This window comes from Arachis hypogaea, chromosome 12, assembly GCF_003086295.3.
Source record: "Arachis hypogaea cultivar Tifrunner chromosome 12, arahy.Tifrunner.gnm2.J5K5, whole genome shotgun sequence".
Classification (NCBI taxonomy): domain Eukaryota; kingdom Viridiplantae; phylum Streptophyta; class Magnoliopsida; order Fabales; family Fabaceae; genus Arachis; species Arachis hypogaea.
In genome coordinates, this window is record NC_092047.1 from 87,210,157 (window position 1) to 87,229,036 (window position 18,880).

Here is an 18,880-nt window from a genome sequence, read left to right on the forward strand (position 1 = left end):
CCCAAAAAGAAATCATATGACATTATGCAAACATAGGTTATTATGAAAAATACAATAAAAATTTTATGGTATCATATAAAAATAAAAGATTATTCTACTTCGAAAAAAAAATCTTATATAATAACATAGAATGAAATCAAAAGTCTAAAAATGATTGTAGGACTACCTTGAATTCTCTATTAATATATTATAAATAGATAAAATCAACTTCATGAAAAAACAATTTATAGTTATGGATTAGTTTTTGAAGTTTTTCCTATTTACGGAATAAAAACAAGAGAAACAGAAAATATAACCTTTAGATTTCTGGTACATCTCAGATTTGCGACGGTCTTTCCCGCTGCATTTTTTCAACTTTTCCTTCTCTATTTTGATACAGCTTTTTAATGGGGCATTTGATAATTTTAGATAATTGCCTAAGTGCTGTGTTTCTGAATGATCCATCGCATTTTGAAAGAATCATCAATAGTTTCAAAATTAAATATCAAATAGTCTTCCATATGACACTGCAAATCGGTGCAGAATCAAAATAAAACCTAGCAACCTGGTGCTACACCATTGCTGGGAACAACGGATCACAATAGAATTGGAGTAACTTGTTCATGAAAAAATCTTCACAAAAGAACAAACCCTCTTCGGAACACTTAATGGACAAAGCAACAAACTTCAATGATAGTTAAGTTACAGTGGCGTTCAAGGAAATGATCTTACAATTTGAATCACTCAGACTCAATCACCTCATTGATTGAATGCCCACTGTAGGTATACATAGTAAGTAGTAACACCAATATTTTATATAAAAATAGCATACCAATTCTTCTTCCTTGCTGGCTGAAGAAATTCCAAGTTTCCAACTGACTGACAAAATAGAAGACAAGGAAACTCTGCAAATGATGAGGCTCCTCAAATCACTGCTAACTGCTAATACTATATTGATATATACAATACTAGGCTATTTGCTACTAGTCACACCACTTCTGTACTCCCTTCACAGCTCCATCTTCAACTGATTTGATTGCAGAGGTACTGTATCACAATCTAGTTGTTAAATTCAAAGGTAATTTAACAAAAAATAAAAATAAGAAAATCAGATTTAGAATTCCCATGCTCTCATGACACATTTAATAACAGCCCTGTACTTGTCTACGCGATGCAAATGTATTAATTTGAACAAATTTAAGAGTTTTCTAGTTTGTTTGATAACTGCTTGAATGTGCTATCTTATTCATTAGCATCCCCTCCCAGATTTGTTTGTGATCTTCAGTAATGCAAACACAGCTGCAATCCCTATTAAGGAAACCAATGTAGTTTTTTGGTAGGAAAACCGATGAGTTTAAATTGGATAAAAATTTAATGTGCTGTTTCAGAAGATGCCGGTGAAATAGAAGCTTAACCCATATCTACCTGAATTAGCTGATGAATCATAACTCAACATTGAGTTTTCTGGAGTCATGAAATTGGGGTTTTCTTCTTCCCTTCCCCAAACTGGTTGCTGGAATGCATCAAATTGCCATGGTTGCTGATATTGTTCTCTATTTCCATTGTTTGGGATTTCCGGCCACATGAGGGGTGAAGCCATGTTAGGAATGCTACTGTCCATTAGAGATGCCCCCTTTAAGTTGGCAAACAAAATTTTATCAGCAGTTGGAAAGTAAATAAAATCCGAATTGGCTGAAGTGGACCGGTTGCTTCATCTAAAAACGACAAAACCTATGCCAACTCCAACTGAACACTATCAAGCATTATTTTCAATGATAGTTACCATCAATTTATGGAATGGAGGAGCAAATGCAATGGTCTTTTGGTAAAATTTCCCAGAGAAATTTCAATTAGCAACTATGATGGATCTAGATAATTGAGTGCAAGCATTTGTGTTTTACTGAGAAATAATAGATGGAATCTCCCATCTGGAGCCCAAAGAAATATATTTAAATTCTTTTTCAGCAGAATAGACAATGGGGAAAATAAAATCAATTCATAAATACTTACTTCATTAGGCATTATGCTGTCAAGGTTGAAATGAATTCTTGGGTTAACTGCTGCTAGTTTCATTGATAAAAACTGAAACGAGATCATAAGTAAATCAGAATGAGAAAAAGTTTGATCGGTATAACTCAAATAAAACTGCAGAGTGTTCCAATAGAAAGGATCCACAGTTCTTCGCAATAATTTTATATACGTTTACGTTTACAGTTCACTTGGTAGATCAAACATTGACAAAGATTGTTGCATTATCCAGTTAGACTAAGAACCAGATTGCTAACAGCCACTTCTCAATTCTCATTTTGTGCCAAAACAATTTCCTACAATTAGAATGTCAGAGATATCAGAATCTGACCTCCACTTGTCGCTGTAGAGATTGGACATGGTTGATGATTTCATCCAGAACCAATGCTGTGCCTGATATCTGTTAAGCAAACTTTGTCATCTCAGCTAATTTCAACTTAATGGATCAAAGAGAGAAAAAAACATTATAGTCTTTATGCAAACGTGATAAAAAGTAGCACATGAATTAGTAACACTAAGGGATAATTGTATTTAAGTGTCCCAATTAGATTCTTTTCAAATGGTGAAAAACATTCAGCAACTAGATTTATATATTTTGGTTAATACAGACTAGTTTTTCTCATTGCTGCAAAGCGCAATGATCTGTTTTCTGCATCATGATTCAGATAAGCTACATTCAAACTTAATCCTGATTATAACGTCTAAAGATACAGAAACAAATGAAAAGAAGAGACACGTGTAATGATGGGCGAAAATCACTAAGAGTGCAAAATCTTGGGGAGGAATTAACCATGATTCTAATGTTAAAAATTACATTTTGCGACCCTAATACATCAATGTTGCCATCTGATAAATTATCCAGTGTCTCAATACAGACTTGCAAGATAGGATAACTCAAGGCCCTACTTGAAAATATCATTATCACAACAACCCATAGTACAAACTTAAATTTTGTAGATAGAGGTATCTATTGATTTTAGGTGGAACTGATTTTGATCAAGTACAATGTTAAAAGCAAGTTAGGTCCCTCCGTTGGGTAGATGCACTACCAAAGGCATGCATTCTTTCCTCATCCCATTTTCTTAATCACCTAAATGATTGATGGATACCAAACCCGGTGAGATGATGGAACCATCACCATCACAAGCTGGATTAACATTTAAACTTCCCTTTAGGGGACCCATGGATACATATCATAGGGTGTGTTTGGAAACCATCAACATAAAACTTATTTTCACAAAAAAAAAAAGTCTTTTGCAAGAAAATAATCATGTTTGGGTAAAATTTTTTAAACATATTATAATCAAAACTAATAATTTTAAGCTAAAAAACAGCTTCTAAGAGAAAGAAATATTTTAAAAAGATTATAATCCAAACATAAATTGATTATCACATAATCAATTATTTTAAAAATCGATTATACAAATAAAAATGATTGAAATAAGTTTAAGTTAAGTATTTCCAAACACACCCTTAGAGTCCCAAACTTTCAACACACCCAACTATGTGTCTCTCACTTGAAGCCAGAAATCCAGCTAGAAACCTTTCCTCTCGCCCCCACACCGCGACCCTCCTGTCTCTTCTATAAGCCAGAAGGTTGAGGAAAGAAACCAATGAGGATTACCCCAACTGTCCTGTTACACCTCATGTAGCGTATATCTTTTGTCCTTTCCTAAAAAAGAAATTTAATTTGTAGAAAAATAAAAATCACAATACTTCAATTTTAGGGTAACATCCTTGTCTTGATGTGAAACTTTGTCTAGGTTAAGAACAGGTTCTTTCACAATTAACGTCTAAAATCCAAAGTAAGAAATAAATTACTGGGACGAAACCAAATGGACGATGGAGAAATCTTTGCTATTACTTACCTCCAAATCCATGCAACATTAACTGGATATATCATACAGGTATGCTTGGAAATTTTAAAAATTAAAACCTTGATGATTATTTATTTACATAATCAACTATGTTTGTGTGACTCTTGAAATAATAGGTGGTTGAGTCAAACAATTTTAAACGTTTATGTTAAAAAATTTACATAAACAATTTATACATCCTATGTATTATTTGGACTATATAGTAAAATTTGCTTCTGTATGGTAAAATTAATTATTAAAATAGCTTGGGTAAGAATGACTTTATTTCTTCATTCCCAAATATGCTAAAAGGCTAAAGCCTAAAACAGAAAGATCAAGTTGGAATGACAAATTTAACCTTCAGAAACTCTAAGTTGTAAGTTGTAAACTTGTAATTAAATCCAATAATAAAGAAAAGGCAATGCCACACATACGATAAAGAAGGGTTAAAATACGCATTAGTAAATAGTAGTAATGAGCGTTTTTTTTCTTCGTTGCCCCGTACAAGTCTTTTCCTAACTAAGTTCAACCAAAAAAACATACACATGCGTCATTTTTTTTTTGTTTTTTTAATATAGAAACTTTTATTAGAAATCACAAAAATTTATTAGATATCAATGTTTTAGACATATAATTTTTTAAAAATTTCTGTGCTGTTTATTAAATTTTTTTTATGTTATACACTAAAATTTTTTATATTGTGTACTAAATTTTTTATATTATATACCAAAATTTATATTATATGTATATGTATATTTTGTTAGTTAAATATCAATATTTTAAGTATATAATCTTTTAAAAATTTGTGTCGTACATTAAAATTTTTATATTATTAAAATTTATATATTGTAAATTAAAATTTTTGTATTTTAATTTTTTGAAGATATATAAGAAAAGAATATAGCTATGATAATAACAAAAGAGAATAAAAAAAAGAAATTAAATAAAAGAAGAAGAATAAGAAATTAGAGAAGAATAAGAGAAAAAGAAGATGGCACCAACGATGATGATATCGGTAAAGAAGAAGCGCTCAAGAAGTTAAGACGACGACGTAGTTGGAAAAGAAGAAGACGACCACTTTCAGAAAAGACACCCGTATATCTGACTTGGTGGAACTTGCCGGCGTAGCTTCATTTTTTATTTTTATTTATTTATTTATTTTTGAGGTAAAAGCATACACTTTCTTTTTCTTGAAGCTAAAAGTTGACAACGACAAAATCCGATTCGTGCTTTCCTTTCTTAAACCCCGTAACCAGAGACAATTGCACTTTTTCGGAGACAAATTAGACAGAAAATCATAACATAATCATAAAAAAGAAAACCCAAAAAAAAAATTAAATTAATTATTAATTAATACTACTAGTATTTATTAATTGCAACAAGTAGAGTGGTTAAAGAGTAAAAGGGGAATGGACCGACCTTGTTGCAACCGGGGACCAGCTCTTGCAAAAGTTTCATCCGTGCATTTATCTTCTCTCTCCTTGCCTGAAACCAAATCAATTAATTTAAATAAAAATTATAAATAAATATAACTTGCAAAAGTAAAAGTACTAGTACTTAATTTTTTAAAATAAAAAACTATCGTTACTAAACCTTTTTGCTAAGCTAAAATTTAATTTAATGACTAAAATTAAAGAAACAGATTACGTTTACCCTCTCTGCTAGGCTATGGCTATCAGTGGCTTGACCTCGACGAACGCGAACGTGGACGTACGGAAGCTTCTCGCCGTCGCCGGAACTTTCGGCGGCAGCGACACTCTTGCTCTTCTTTGACCTCGCCTTAACCTGCGTTTTTATCACATAACCACCGAATTCGCCCCCTAAATTAGCTCAAAAAATCAGAAACCCTAATTTCTCGGAATGGTTTTATCGATTAGAGCGTTTTTGGAACTACCTTCTTCTCTCGCTCCTTCCTCTTCGCGCCCTTGTTCTCAACCGCAGGATCGCACTGAGTCGAGCTTGGGTTGGAATCGGTCTCCGGCGGCTCGTTTTTTACCTCCGCCACCGGTGGAGCCGGCGGTCCCTCTTCGGCGAACACGGAGAACTTCGCAGCGCGCTCGATTAGGGCGGTGTTGGAAGGGAACGTGAGCTTGCGGGTTCCGTCGATGATGCTCATGATTGAGGGGTAGGGTTTCAGGATGCTGGCGTGGCAGGGCGGTTTTTCGGAACCGGTGGGAGCCTTATCCGGCGAGTGGAGTAGCTTGACGGCCTGTGGCGGAGGTAGCTCGAGGAGCGCCGTGAAGGAGTTCGTGGATTCCGGCGCCGGAGCCATTAGCCCCTGGATTTGCTCGTTGAATTGGATGGAGTCTAGTGCGGCGTGCTCCATGAACTGAGAAAGAGAAACAAACCGAACTGAACCGTAACGAACTGAAAAAGCCCGAACCGGGTCTATTGTTGATAATAGTGGGAAACTCGTGAACCTAGCGTTGTTGGTTGGGTTTTGAGATTTTTTTTGAAGCCTTGTAGTGCTAAAAGGGAAGCATGAGGGACTATGGCGTGTTTGGGAGTAAATGATTATTTGTAACTTGTAAGTGATGCTAAGACTTAAAAAAAGGGGAAAGCGCTTTTAATGGCGGTCAATGTGGTTCTGGGTATGTCTCTCTTTCTTTCTCACTCTAATTGAACTGTCTTCTGTGTGTTTCTGGTCTGTGATTCTCTTTGTGAGATTGGTTCCTCTCCGCCATTTGAAGAACTCTGAAAGCAACGTTGCTATCTGTCTCTCGTCTAGTGCCCATTTATACCTATTTCTTAACAGAAAAATAATATGTCAATTTTAAATATTTAAAAATGATTTATTGTTACAATTTTTTTAATTAAATATTAATTTTTATTTTTTATTTTTTTTAGTAAGTTAAGAATTATTCTTTAAACACCATAGCGATTACCTATTTAAAATCAACGCTAAATAAGTAAAAAAAAAATTGTCTTGACTGTCTACGTGTTAAAATTTTCGGTTACTATATGAATTATCTATGTATTCATACTCTAATTGAAATAAATTTTTGAGAAAAGGATAAATAGGTCGTTAACCTTTTGATTCGCGGACATTTAAGTCCTCAAGGATTTGAAAATATATTTAAGTTTTTGATATTTTTAAAATTTAGACATATCGATCTCTCATATTCACTTGAGTCTGTCAGACCTAATAAAAAAATTAAACGTAACTTCCGTTGTATTGACCCGGTTGACACGGATGTACATGTGAAAAAAATTTTAAAATGGAATAAATTAGACCCAGAGAAATCGATGTGTCTAGATTTTGAAGAGGTCAATAATTTAAATGTATTTTTAAATTTTTAGAGACTTAAATATCTGCCAACCAAAAAGTTAAAGATCGAGTTGTCATTTTCTCTAAATTTTTTGTTTTGTTCGTAAAAATAAATAAATTTTTCATTAAAACTAATTATTCATATGCAAAAATAAGGTATTTATGTAAAATTTTTTAATAAATAAAAAATATCATGCTTTTCAATTTGAACAAACATACCAGAATAGAATATGATCCGTACCCACAAAATCGGAACGCCGTTATACCTCGGAAAGACCACATTCAACAAACAAAACGCAAAATAATAGGTCGGACTCTTAACGTTCATCTTCGAGGTAAGAACACGTCACTAAAATCGGATATGGGGCCGAGAATCTCGAGGCCACTAACATATTCTCCCACCTTAAATACAGCTACGCAGATAGCTCAAACACACTTCGAATGAGACATCACTCAAATCACTCTTTGCCCTTTCAGGAAGTTTGCTATTTTACTTTCGTTATTCTTAATTTACTCCTGAGCATAAGCTGACTTAAGCTTTGGAGTCCCTTTGCAGGTATCTCCCACTGCTCGGACGAGGCTCAAATCTGGAACGCAACGCCTTCCGGGGAGAAACGTGCAGGAATCCTCAGAGTAGCCTCCGACGCATACCTCGGCTCGAGCACCAGGCAGGAATAGTGGCGCCCACCGTGGGGCCAGAAGTTCACTCTCACACCCCCACTAAATTTCTAATCTTTATTTATTTTGTGCTCGTACCGTACACTCTTCTCTCTGCAGGAAATTGGAAACATGACCGATCACTCCGAGACCCAACAAACTCAAACCAATGCCGATCTCCTGGCTGCCAACTCCGCCCTTCAGGCAGAGAATCAACGGTTGGCCGAGCTCCTAGCAGCATAACAAAACAACGGAGACAGAAAGGTTGACAGCAAGAAAACACATGCCGATCAACACAAAGAACACCAGTCGGAATCCAATGCGAAGACAGGAGAAACGATCCCGAAAGGCGGGCGACGACGAACCAACCCATTCTCTGAGGAGATAATGAGTTTCAAAATGCCGCAGAATTTCACGCTTCCGATGACGTTAACACCATACAAAGGGATCGGGGACCCCAAAGTTCACGTTACAAAGTTCGAGCCTATGCAGCGACTCCGACCCCATCCTATGCCGATCTTTCCCGACTTTTCTGGATGGGGCCGCTTTACTATGGTTCTCTAACTTACCTGCAGGGTCCCTAAACAGCTTCGATGAGTTCGCTAAAATGTTCATCAATCACTTCGCAGCGTCCAAGATATATGTGAGAGACTCGGATTACCTCAGCACCATTAAACAAGGACAGCATGAGAGCTTAAAGGACTACATGACGCGCTTTACAACAGCGGCAATGGAGATACCCGACCTTAACCCGGAAGTGCAGTTACACGCCATCAAGAGCGGCCTCGGACCCGAAAAATTCCAGGAGGCCATCGCCATGGCCAAACCAAAGACATTGGAAGAATTTCGGGAAAAAGCAACCGGACAAATCGAGATAGAGGAGCTACGCAAAACTCGGAGGAACGAAAGACCTCCAGCTAGAAGAGAAGAGGATAGACCTTACAGATCCCAAAATAGAGATGCCAAGAAATCCTTTAGACTCGCACCGAAGTATGACTCATACACAAAGTTCAACACGAAGAGAGAAGATATAATCAAGGAAATCCTCCACAACAAACTAATAAAGCCGCTAAGCAGGGCAGGAACATACCAAGATCAAAGGTATGTTGACAAAACAAAACACTGCGCTTTTCACCAAAAATTTGGCCATACCACCGACGAATGCGTAGTAGCCAAGGACACATTGGAAAGACTGGCAAGGCAAGGAATGCTCGACAAATACATCGGCAGACAAACTCGAAAAGATACACCGACTCCAAATGAGGCAGAGCAGAATCCGAAAGCAAACAGTGAAAAGCCTCAATGGCAGAACAGTCAACCACCAAGGAAAGTCATAAATTACATTTCAGGAGGTTTTGCATGCGGCGGGGAAACAAGCTCGGCCAGGAAAAGAAGCTACCAAACTATGTTGTCAGTTCAGGACGAAACACTCACTGACGCGCCTGCGCCGAAAATCTCAGACATAACGTTCACGAGCAAGGACTTTAACGCCAAGACACCTAACCTTGATGACCCTGTCGTCATCTCCGTGACAACCGGAGACCTACTAATTCGGAAAGTCTTGCTAGACCAAGGAAGTAGCGCCGACGTTATGTTCCTATCAACCTTCAAAAAGATGCAGCTAAACGAAAAGGCGTTACAACCATCCTCCGGCGATCTGGTCGGATTCTCCGGGGAAAGAATCCCCGTAACATGTTACATATGGGTGAGGACGACCTTAGGGGAGCCTCCTCATTCGAAAACTTTAGACATTCAATATTTAATTGTCAATTGCTTTAGTCCTTATAATATCATCCTAGGATGACCATCTTTAAATGCTTTCGGAGCCACAGTCTCCACTATTCACTTGTGTGTTAAGTATTGTTCAGAAACAGAAGTCATAGCAACAGTTCATTCGGACCGAAAAGAAGCAAGACAGTGCTACAATGCAGGCCTCAAAGTACAACAGGCACAGCCAAGGAGAATAAACTCGGTTTACAACGCCAGCGACATGCCGGATCTCTCTGAGCTGGATAGACGGACCAATCACGAACAACGGCCCATGCCGACAGATGACCTAAATAAGGTAACATTAACATACGAAGAAGACAAGTACACTAACATCGGATCCTCTTTACCTGCAGGGTATACCCAACAAGTAACAGACCTACTCCGAGCAAACACTTATTTGTTCGCATGGACCCCGGCCGACATGCCAGGGATACACCCCGAGGTCATGTGCCACAGGCTGGCGTTGAACCCCGATGCTCGGCCAGTCAGACAGAAGAAAAGGCAGCTCGGACAAGAAAAAACCGAGGCAGCAACAAAGGAAACACAAAAACTACTCAGTGCGGGTTTTATAAAAGAAATACAATTCACCTCGTGGCTGGCGAACATTTTCATGATTAAGAAAAATTCGGGGAAGTGGAGAATGTGCGTGGACTTCACCGACTTGAACCAAGCATGCCCAAAGGACTCGTATCCCCTGCCATGCATTAACAAGCTAGTAGACAACACTTCCGGATATCAAGTATTAACCTTCATGGACGCATATTCAGGTTACAACCAGATACTCATGGATCCAAACGACGAAGAAAAAATAGCATTCATAACCGACCAGGGCAACTTTTGCTACAAAGTAATGCCATTCGGCCTCAAGAACGCAGGCGCAACCTATCAACGCTTAATGGACAAAGTATTTCAGAAACAGAAAGGGAAAAACATGAAGGTGTACGTGGATGACATGGTGGTCAAGTCAAACACAGAGGAAGAACACCTAGCCGACCTAAAGGAAGTGTTCGACCAACTAAGGAAGTACAATATGCGACTCAACCCGGAAAAATGCGCATTCGGAGTCCAATGAGAAAAATTTTTAGGTTTCATGTTAACACACAGGGGTATAGAAGCAAACCCCGATAAATGTAAGGCAATCCTAGATATGAAGTCGCCATCAACGGTCAAGGAGGTACAACAACTTACAGGGAGGTTAGCCGTACTTTCAAGATTCCTACCAACAATGGCAGCAAGATTGGACCATTTTTTCAATACATTGAGGAAATCGAAGAAGTTTGAATGGACAGGAGAATGCGAAAAAGCATTCAACGAGTTCAAGCAAATACTCTCAGCACTTCCAATATTGGCAAAGCCAAAGTCTGGTAATCCTTTACACTTATATCTTTCAGTATCTACTAAATCAATTTCGTCTGTGCTTGTAACAGAGACAGGTCGGCAACAACACCCTGTATACTTTGTCAGCAAGATTCTGCAACACGCTGAAAAACGATATCCGACCATCGAGAAACTAGCATACGCCTTGGTAACCACGGCGAGGCGACTAAGGCATTATTTTCAAAGCCACAAAATCATAGTTCGAACAAACCAACCACTCAGGCAGGTACTGACAAAGCCCGACCTAGCTAGGAGGCTAACCAAATGGTCTATAGAACTATCAGAGTACGACATAGAGTATCAGGCCCGGAGCGCGCTGAAATCCCAAGTGCTGGCCGATTTCATGGCAGAGCTAACAAGTGAAGACATACCCCCAGAATGGGAACTATTCGTGGACGGCGCCTCCAATGAGGACGGTGGAGGGGCTGGCTTAGTCCTGAAAGACAAAAAAGGAGTCTCAACCGAGCAGTCTATAAAGTACGCATTCCCGGTTAGCAACAATCAATCCGAATACGAGGCACTCCTAGCAGGGATGCGCTTAGCAAGGGACTGCGGAATCCAGCACATAAAGGTCTATTGCGATTCCCTCCTAGTTGTCCAACAGGTAAACGATGTATTCCAGGTACGCGATCCTTCTCTAGAGCAATATCATGCACAAGTAAAACACTTAGTACGACACTTCAACCACTTTGAAATAATACATGTAAACAGAAATGACAATAACAGAGCAAATATATTATCCAAACTAGCTACATCTAGGGAGTTAGGAACACCACCAAAATTGTCACATATAACATTAGAACAACCTAGCATACACAACAATGTTATCATGAGTATGTCACAGGAACAGGACTGGAGAACGCCCTATCTAGAGTACATCAAACACGGAAAGATACCAAAAAAGGAAGGGAACCCAAAACTCTTCCAAAGACGAGCTAGCTTTTACACAACCATTAGCGACGAACTTTACAGAAGAGGTTTCTTCTGACCTCTACTGAAATGCCTAGGAGATACAGAGGCCATACTGGCAATAGAAGAAGCCCACCAAGGAATCTGTGGTACACACATCGGTGGACGAAACCTCGCAACAAAAATACTAAGGACAGGGTACTACTGGCCAACACTGAAAAAAGATTGTCTTGAAAAAGGTCCAGAGGTGCGATAGTTGCCAAAGGTGCTCGCCTATCATTCATAACCCCGCCGAGACCTTACACACCACAGACATCGGATGGCCGTTCCATAGGTGGGGGCTAGATATACTCGGCCCGTTCCCACTTTCCAAGAAATAGGTGAAATTTCTGTTAGTGGCAATCGATTATTTTACAAAATGGATTGAGGCTCAACCACTAGCCAAAATAACATCGGACAAGGTAAAGCATTTCATTTGGAAATTTATTATATGCCGGTACGGGCTGCCCACAGACCTCGTCACCGACAACGGTAGGCAGTTCGTCGATAAGAAAATAACATCCTTTTTGCAAAATCTAAACATAAAACATCATCTTTCCTCGGTTGAGCACCCACAGTCTAATGGACTCGCCGAAGCTGCTAACAAAGTCATTTTGCAGGCTTTAAGAAAGAAAGTAACAATTGCCAAAGGACAGTGGGCGGAGCTTATACCCGAGATCCTATGGGGCTACAACACAACCCCACAAAGCTCAACTAGGGAAACACCCTTCAGACTCATGTTTGGATCCGACACAATGATCCCGGTCGAAATATCTCAAGGGTCGATCAGAACGACTTACCTTGACGAAAATGCGAACGAAGAAACAAGAAGATCCGAACTAGACACACAGGAAGAAACAAGAGAAGAGTCAAGAGCGAGATCAGAAGCTCTCCAATTGATGGTCCAGCGCAAATACAACAAGAAGGTCAGACCTCGGACATTACAAGAAGGCGACCTCGTCCTCAGGCGACTAGAAGATGTAAGAAAGCTAAAAGGAGAAGGTAAGCTCGCAGCAAATTGAGAAGGCCCCTTCCGAATAACACAGGCACACGGTCATGGAGCATACTCATTACAAACCTTAGACGGAGCAGATCTACCTAACACTTGGAATATTACTTCATTACGATTGTACCATATTTGAACAGTTGTACACCTTTGAAGCCGGGAGATACTCTTTTTTCTACCACCGAGGTTTTCATCCCACAATAAGGGTTTTTACTCGGGGAGGTTTTAACGAGGCCGACCTCTTCAAAGTCGAATTATAAACATTTATCAAGACATAGCTCGAAAAGAAATATTTAGCAAAAGAAACGTTCATACCTAATAGAAAGTCAAAAGACTACACAGTCTTAGGAAACAAAACAAACAGAGCATCACAAAGCTCTATACAAAGTCTACAATGACCAAAGCAAACAAAATAACTATTTATCAGTAACGTTTACATTTTCATCCTGGGCTTCTCTCCCAGGCTCATCATCAACTAACTTCCCTTCGACTACTATCTTTGTAACGTCAAATTGACCGATATCAAAGTCGGGAACAAACACAGAAACCTGATTAACTGCTCGGTCAAAGCCGGCAGCAAATATTTCTATACCACTTTCCTCGAGCTCCTCGATCCGAGCTGTGAAACCACCTTTCTCAACATCATAGTCTTTCGATTGCTGCTGCAGGGTACGGACTTGATTCTGTAAATTCCCTACCTCACCCTCCAATTCTTTCAGGCGCTTTGTAAGATCTAGAATCAAACCATCCCTTTCACCCAACAATTTCTCAAGATCCTTGATCTTCTCAGCATCCCTTTTCTCCTGACCACCAGAGAGCTCCAGACCCCGACCAATGCACAGGAGCCTGGTTGCCACAACCTACAAAGCATAACAAAGAATCGGTCACTTAAAATTCCAGAGAAAACCATGAAGAAACAGAATAAACAAAATCAATACCTGGACGTATTGGCCAACCGCCTCTTTCCCAGCGTTATTCAAAAGATTGAAGTCAGAAGGGTTCTGTATGACCTTTTTCGAAAGAGCAAAATAAGGAAAACGGTCACTCCAGACAGAATCCGAGCTCCTACCAGCAGTAAAGCCATGAAAGCACATTTGGTTTTTTAAGTTTCCCTTAACCCTACCACCACTAGCGAAGTCAAAACCAGACAGTACCTCAAGGGAATCCTCAGGTTCAGGGCTTTTCCTTTTCTCGCCATGAGGAACTGCGCTAGACTGTGCACACTCAGCAGCAGCTTCTTTCAGAATCTTGCTAGCAGAGGTTCCACCCTTCACCTCACGTTTCTTCTCCAAGAATGTACGCATCCTATCCGAAGACAAGTTCGGAACCCTTCCACCTGGACAAATACGAAAAATCTTGTTAAAAACAAAACAAATTCACAGTCGAAGTTCGGAAGAAAATATAAACCCACCAATATACTCGGATAAACCAGCAGAATCATTTTGACGCTGAAGAAGCTTAACGATAGACAACAACTTCGCAGACGAAAAACACTCAATAAGAAACTCAAGAACAAAATCCTCCTCCTCTGACCGCTCCAAGGCATCCAGAGCCTGCATCGGCTCAAGGCACCAATAGAGTGGAAGCTTTTCACATAACTCCCCATCAAGGTAGAAGGGGTATTCAGTTTTAGCAGAACGGATTTTTACAAACATTTCTTTAAAACTTTTGAAAGAGGATTTAAATAGAGCAAAAATGGAGCGCCCCGGATAACTACTCAAGTTAATCCAGAGACCTTTACGCACCCCTTTCGACTGGAAGAGAGAAAAGAACAAGTTAAGAGAAGGCGCATAGTCTAGAAATAACATCAAAATCTCAAATCCCCGAAGAAAGGCCCATGCATTCGGATGAAGTTGAGAAACGGCGCAATTCAACTGAGTAAGAACCAAACACTCAAACTCAGTAAAAGGAAGCTTTACATTCAACTCAGAAAAGAGAAAAATGTAAGCATAAAAATATGCCCAATCCCCCCTCCTTTCGCACACCCTCTCTTCCCCATTACACGCAACCAACTCAATACAACAATGGGAGCCTTCACGAATCCAGCCGCGACTGTTAAGTGACACAAGCATCTTGGGGTTTTGAAAAAGAGATGCCCGACACTTAATATCAGCATGAACCCACTCGTAAAGGTCATCCTTAACCTCAACAACTTTATCTTCTGGCTTCATCCTCAAGCAGAAACGACAGATAAAAAACAAACAAGAAGAAGACAAGAAGGAAGGAAGAAAAGAGTACTAACCTCTCGAAGCCATCCTCTTCTGAAGAAATAAAGTGAAAAATGCTAAGTAAAACCTCCCCAATACAAACTACACTATCACACGATCAAAATCCTAAGCAAACCCCAACCGTCCGATCGTTTAAAACCCTTCAAATGACTAAGACATAACTGCCTAGAAACCCGGACCCACTAACACCCATTCCCAAAAAACATCATTTCAAAAATCCAATCAGTAATAAATGCAAACTCTTCGATCCCCAACAAAACGTCATTTCCTCACAAATATCAAGGCATCAAACTCAGCACTAAAACGGCACCAAGTTAAGCTTGGGGGCTAAGACATAAGTCAAAAAAGGCATAACGACAGTCAAAGGCTAAAGCTTAACTTGCCACCAACTTAAGCAAGTCAAGCTTGGGGGCTGTGATCTGTACCCACAAAATCGGACCGCCGTTATACCTCGGGAAGACCACGTTCAACAAACAAAACATAAAATAATAGGTCGGACTCTTAACGTTCATCTTCGAGGTAAGAACACGTCACTAAGATCGGATATGGGCCGAGAATCTCGAGGCCATTAACGTATCCTCCCACCTTAAATACAGCTACGCAGATAGCTCAAACACACTTCGAATGAGACATCACTCAAATCACTCTCAGCCCTTTCAGGAAGTTTGCTATTTTACTTTCGTTATTCTTAATTTACTCCTGAGCATAAGCTGACTTAAACTTCGGAGTCCCTTTGCAGGTACCTCCCACTGCTCGAACGAGGCTCAAATCTGGAATGCAACGCCTTCCGGGGAGAAACGTGCAGGAATCCTCAGAGTAGCCTCCGACGCATACCTCGGCTCGAGCACCAGGCAGGAACAAAATATATTACGATTATGTAGATTCAAGATGAAAAAAATAAATTTTGTTAACGAATATACATGAACAGCCATAATGCTAAAACTAGAGGATGTGTCTCCTTTTTATCGCATTGATGTACTCAGATAAGTTGATTGTCATGCGGTCAAACCTTCTATTGGAGTCATAATAATGTTGCAACCAGACTTCGTTGTAGAATGTATTTGCTTAAGTTTCATATTCCGGTTTGAGATCTCGTAATACATTTATGTACCACATGTATTGCTTTGTAGTTGGAAAAATGATGTATTAATAAGGCTCACTTTCTTTCTTTACGTTTGAACTACCTCATGAAATTGAAAGCCATATAATGGATACAATAAGTATGGTACATTTTTTGGAGGATGCCACATATTACCCTCTTCGACTATTACAGCATGGATAGCTCCAACTCTGTCAGATATGGCAAAAATACATTGTTATGGAGTCATATATTGCTGTGAATTCCTTAAAAAGAACAACTAGGATTATGTTTCCTATGACTCAACCAATGGCAAAACAATGAGAAGAATATTTGAGTTATTGCCTTATTCAATTGTCATCAGTAGAACCTTCTGTATCACCCATATAAATGTGTATCATTATTAATAGATACAAGCGGCTTGCAATACTTGAATGTTTCAATGTATGGAGAAAATTTCCAAAACATCTTATCAAACTACATGGTATCAAAGTGTCGTAGAAAATCTTTATAATGTGGTACCAGCTTGATATCGTGTACCGTTCAAATATTGTTATATCACATTAAGCAACCTCAAAAGCTAGTTGTATGACTTTTTCTAATTTTCACAAATCTAAGTAATAATTTTTTGTTTTGCCATCCAAACTTTTCGGTACAAAAGCTTAAACCTATAACTCTGTTATACGGCACCTTGTAGTATCCTTATCAGAATAAAATGATTATCAAAATTGATAAACATGTCAATATTTTGGTTTTTTTACCTATAATAATAAATATGGAACTCTTTTCCAAACAAAAAAGATCATGATACCTTCTATCTTAGGAAACATAACCTTGCAAATAAAATTGCTACCAACCTAAGAATGATCTTGGGAGATTGTATGTGCTAAGCATGTATGCGATGCTTCATACTTACGAATCTCCCTCTAGCCAAGATTATGGCAATATGCAACCTGAACGTTTTATTAACAACTTCATATAATTCGAGCATCAACAATAATACTTCGCTAAATCAGATTCGAGCACCCAATGTTTTACACTTCTTCGAATGTTGTAATTCTTGATGGCAAAGTGGACAGACTCTCTCTGTTGTAAAATCTATGCCCAACCCGCAGCTCGACACTCCTTTCTATGTTGTAGTTGTCAGGGCCTCCTGGACCAAAGGGCATCGAGTCCTCTTGCATAGTATCAATGTCCAATGTCGAATAGTAGCTTGAAACTTGGGTGCGATTAGAAAGTGGTACTAGTGGTGGCAAGTTATACCGTGATGGAGGAATTCTACATAGTTTCATCTTTAGGACGAACTCCAACTCGCCGTTACTATTACTATCAGAGTCAATTCGGACCCACTCCTCGTCTGACTTGGAATCTTCGGAAGACGCAACTTCATCGGGTTCGAACACTAGATAAGGGATCAAAGTCCCACGACACCAATTTCGGTTCTTCCCCTATAACTAGGTCCTACCTTAGAAACTTATTGGAATTGAACTTGACGATGAAGAACTACCACTGATGTCTACCAACTCAATGCAAAACTCTATCACTTGATCAGTCATAATCTTACCATGACAATTGAACATATCATGCACGTGATCATCATCTTTTAGCCAAAATAGTTTATATCAAATATTTCTATATCCAACTTTCTTAATGTGCTTAATTCCAACATTTCTATGTTACCAGAATCCTACTTTTAAGCTCTATCAAAAAATGTAACCTCCAAGTATGCATAATAATGGAGTTATTGCATTCAAACAGTGCCTTATCATCTTTACATATAATTATTGCATTTTCGAAACTTGTGTTTTTGTGGAAGGAGAAAAGAAATAGCATTGTTAAACCTTCTTTCTTTGGTATATATACATCTGAAGAGTTGTATGTTATTATGTTTTTACATTCTCTGCCTGTAAAATAGCTATCTTTCTAACTATTTTTCAGTGTTCATTAATACAATGCTCTTTTCCACAATTTTACGCTCTTAGAATGCAAATTTGTTTTATTTCACTACCGAAAACTTTCTCTTAGGAAAAAAAAAAAATCTCCAACCTATTTTGTATTCCATGAGAGCGAAATAAGGCTATTTCACAGGTATCACTTGCGAAAATTTTTAGACTCTATATCACCATTTTTATCCATGTAATATATGTGGTTGCAAAATTGTTATGTACTACAATAAAATGTATATATTACTATATTTGTCTAAAATGATAAATATGATTTTTATTATTAAAAAAAGTTGGTGTTTATGGCTCAATTCAGCTCAAGCCAGTTGGTTTGGATAAAATTTGGCCCAATTATATTTGGACATGTTCAAATCCAAAATAAATTTAAATTACTCAACAAGATTAGAGCCAAGGTTTAGGTCATCCGATCCGGTATTTAAATAAGAAACTAAAAAATATAAACTATGATCTACACTCATCTCTTGGTGCAACTAAACTCAAGCATTACCTCACTACTATTTTTTTTTCTCTTCTTTTCCTTCTTTGTTTCAAAATCATATCTCACTATCTTGTTTCGCTCAACTCTATTTCTGTTTTTTGGATGATACTGAACTATTTCTTACAGCGAGTTTTCCTTTCTATTCTTGTAATTTATTTTTCTACTAATATTTATTTATTTTTTATTAGATTCTTCTTGTTCTTTACAAATTTATGGGTGTTGCTTATGAGAATAATATATGTT

At 38.4% G+C, this 18,880-nt stretch overlaps 1 protein-coding gene across 4 annotated transcripts; it reads right to left on the reverse strand.

The window, feature by feature from the left end:
- Positions 1-562: 562 nt before the first annotated feature.
- On the reverse strand, positions 563-6,616 carry LOC112727644 (transcription factor bHLH48). Of its 4 annotated transcripts, none has more exons than XM_025777499.3 (7): positions 5,758-6,616; positions 5,517-5,648; positions 5,283-5,348; positions 2,339-2,407; positions 1,990-2,061; positions 1,405-1,612; positions 563-1,026 (listed from the first exon to the last, which is right to left on the reverse strand). In XM_025777499.3, exons 1-7 carry the CDS (start codon positions 6,187-6,189, stop codon positions 989-991), a joined length of 1,017 nt encoding a protein of 338 aa, XP_025633284.1. In that variant the 5' UTR covers positions 6,190-6,616; the 3' UTR covers positions 563-988. The 4 variants fall into 4 exon arrangements, with proteins under 4 accessions (XP_025633284.1, XP_025633281.1, XP_072065556.1 ...); XM_025777496.2 differs by having other exon boundaries at positions 563-1,287; positions 5,758-6,613; XM_072209455.1 differs by having other exon boundaries at positions 5,511-5,648; positions 5,758-6,613.
- Positions 6,617-18,880: the final 12,264 nt, after the last annotated feature.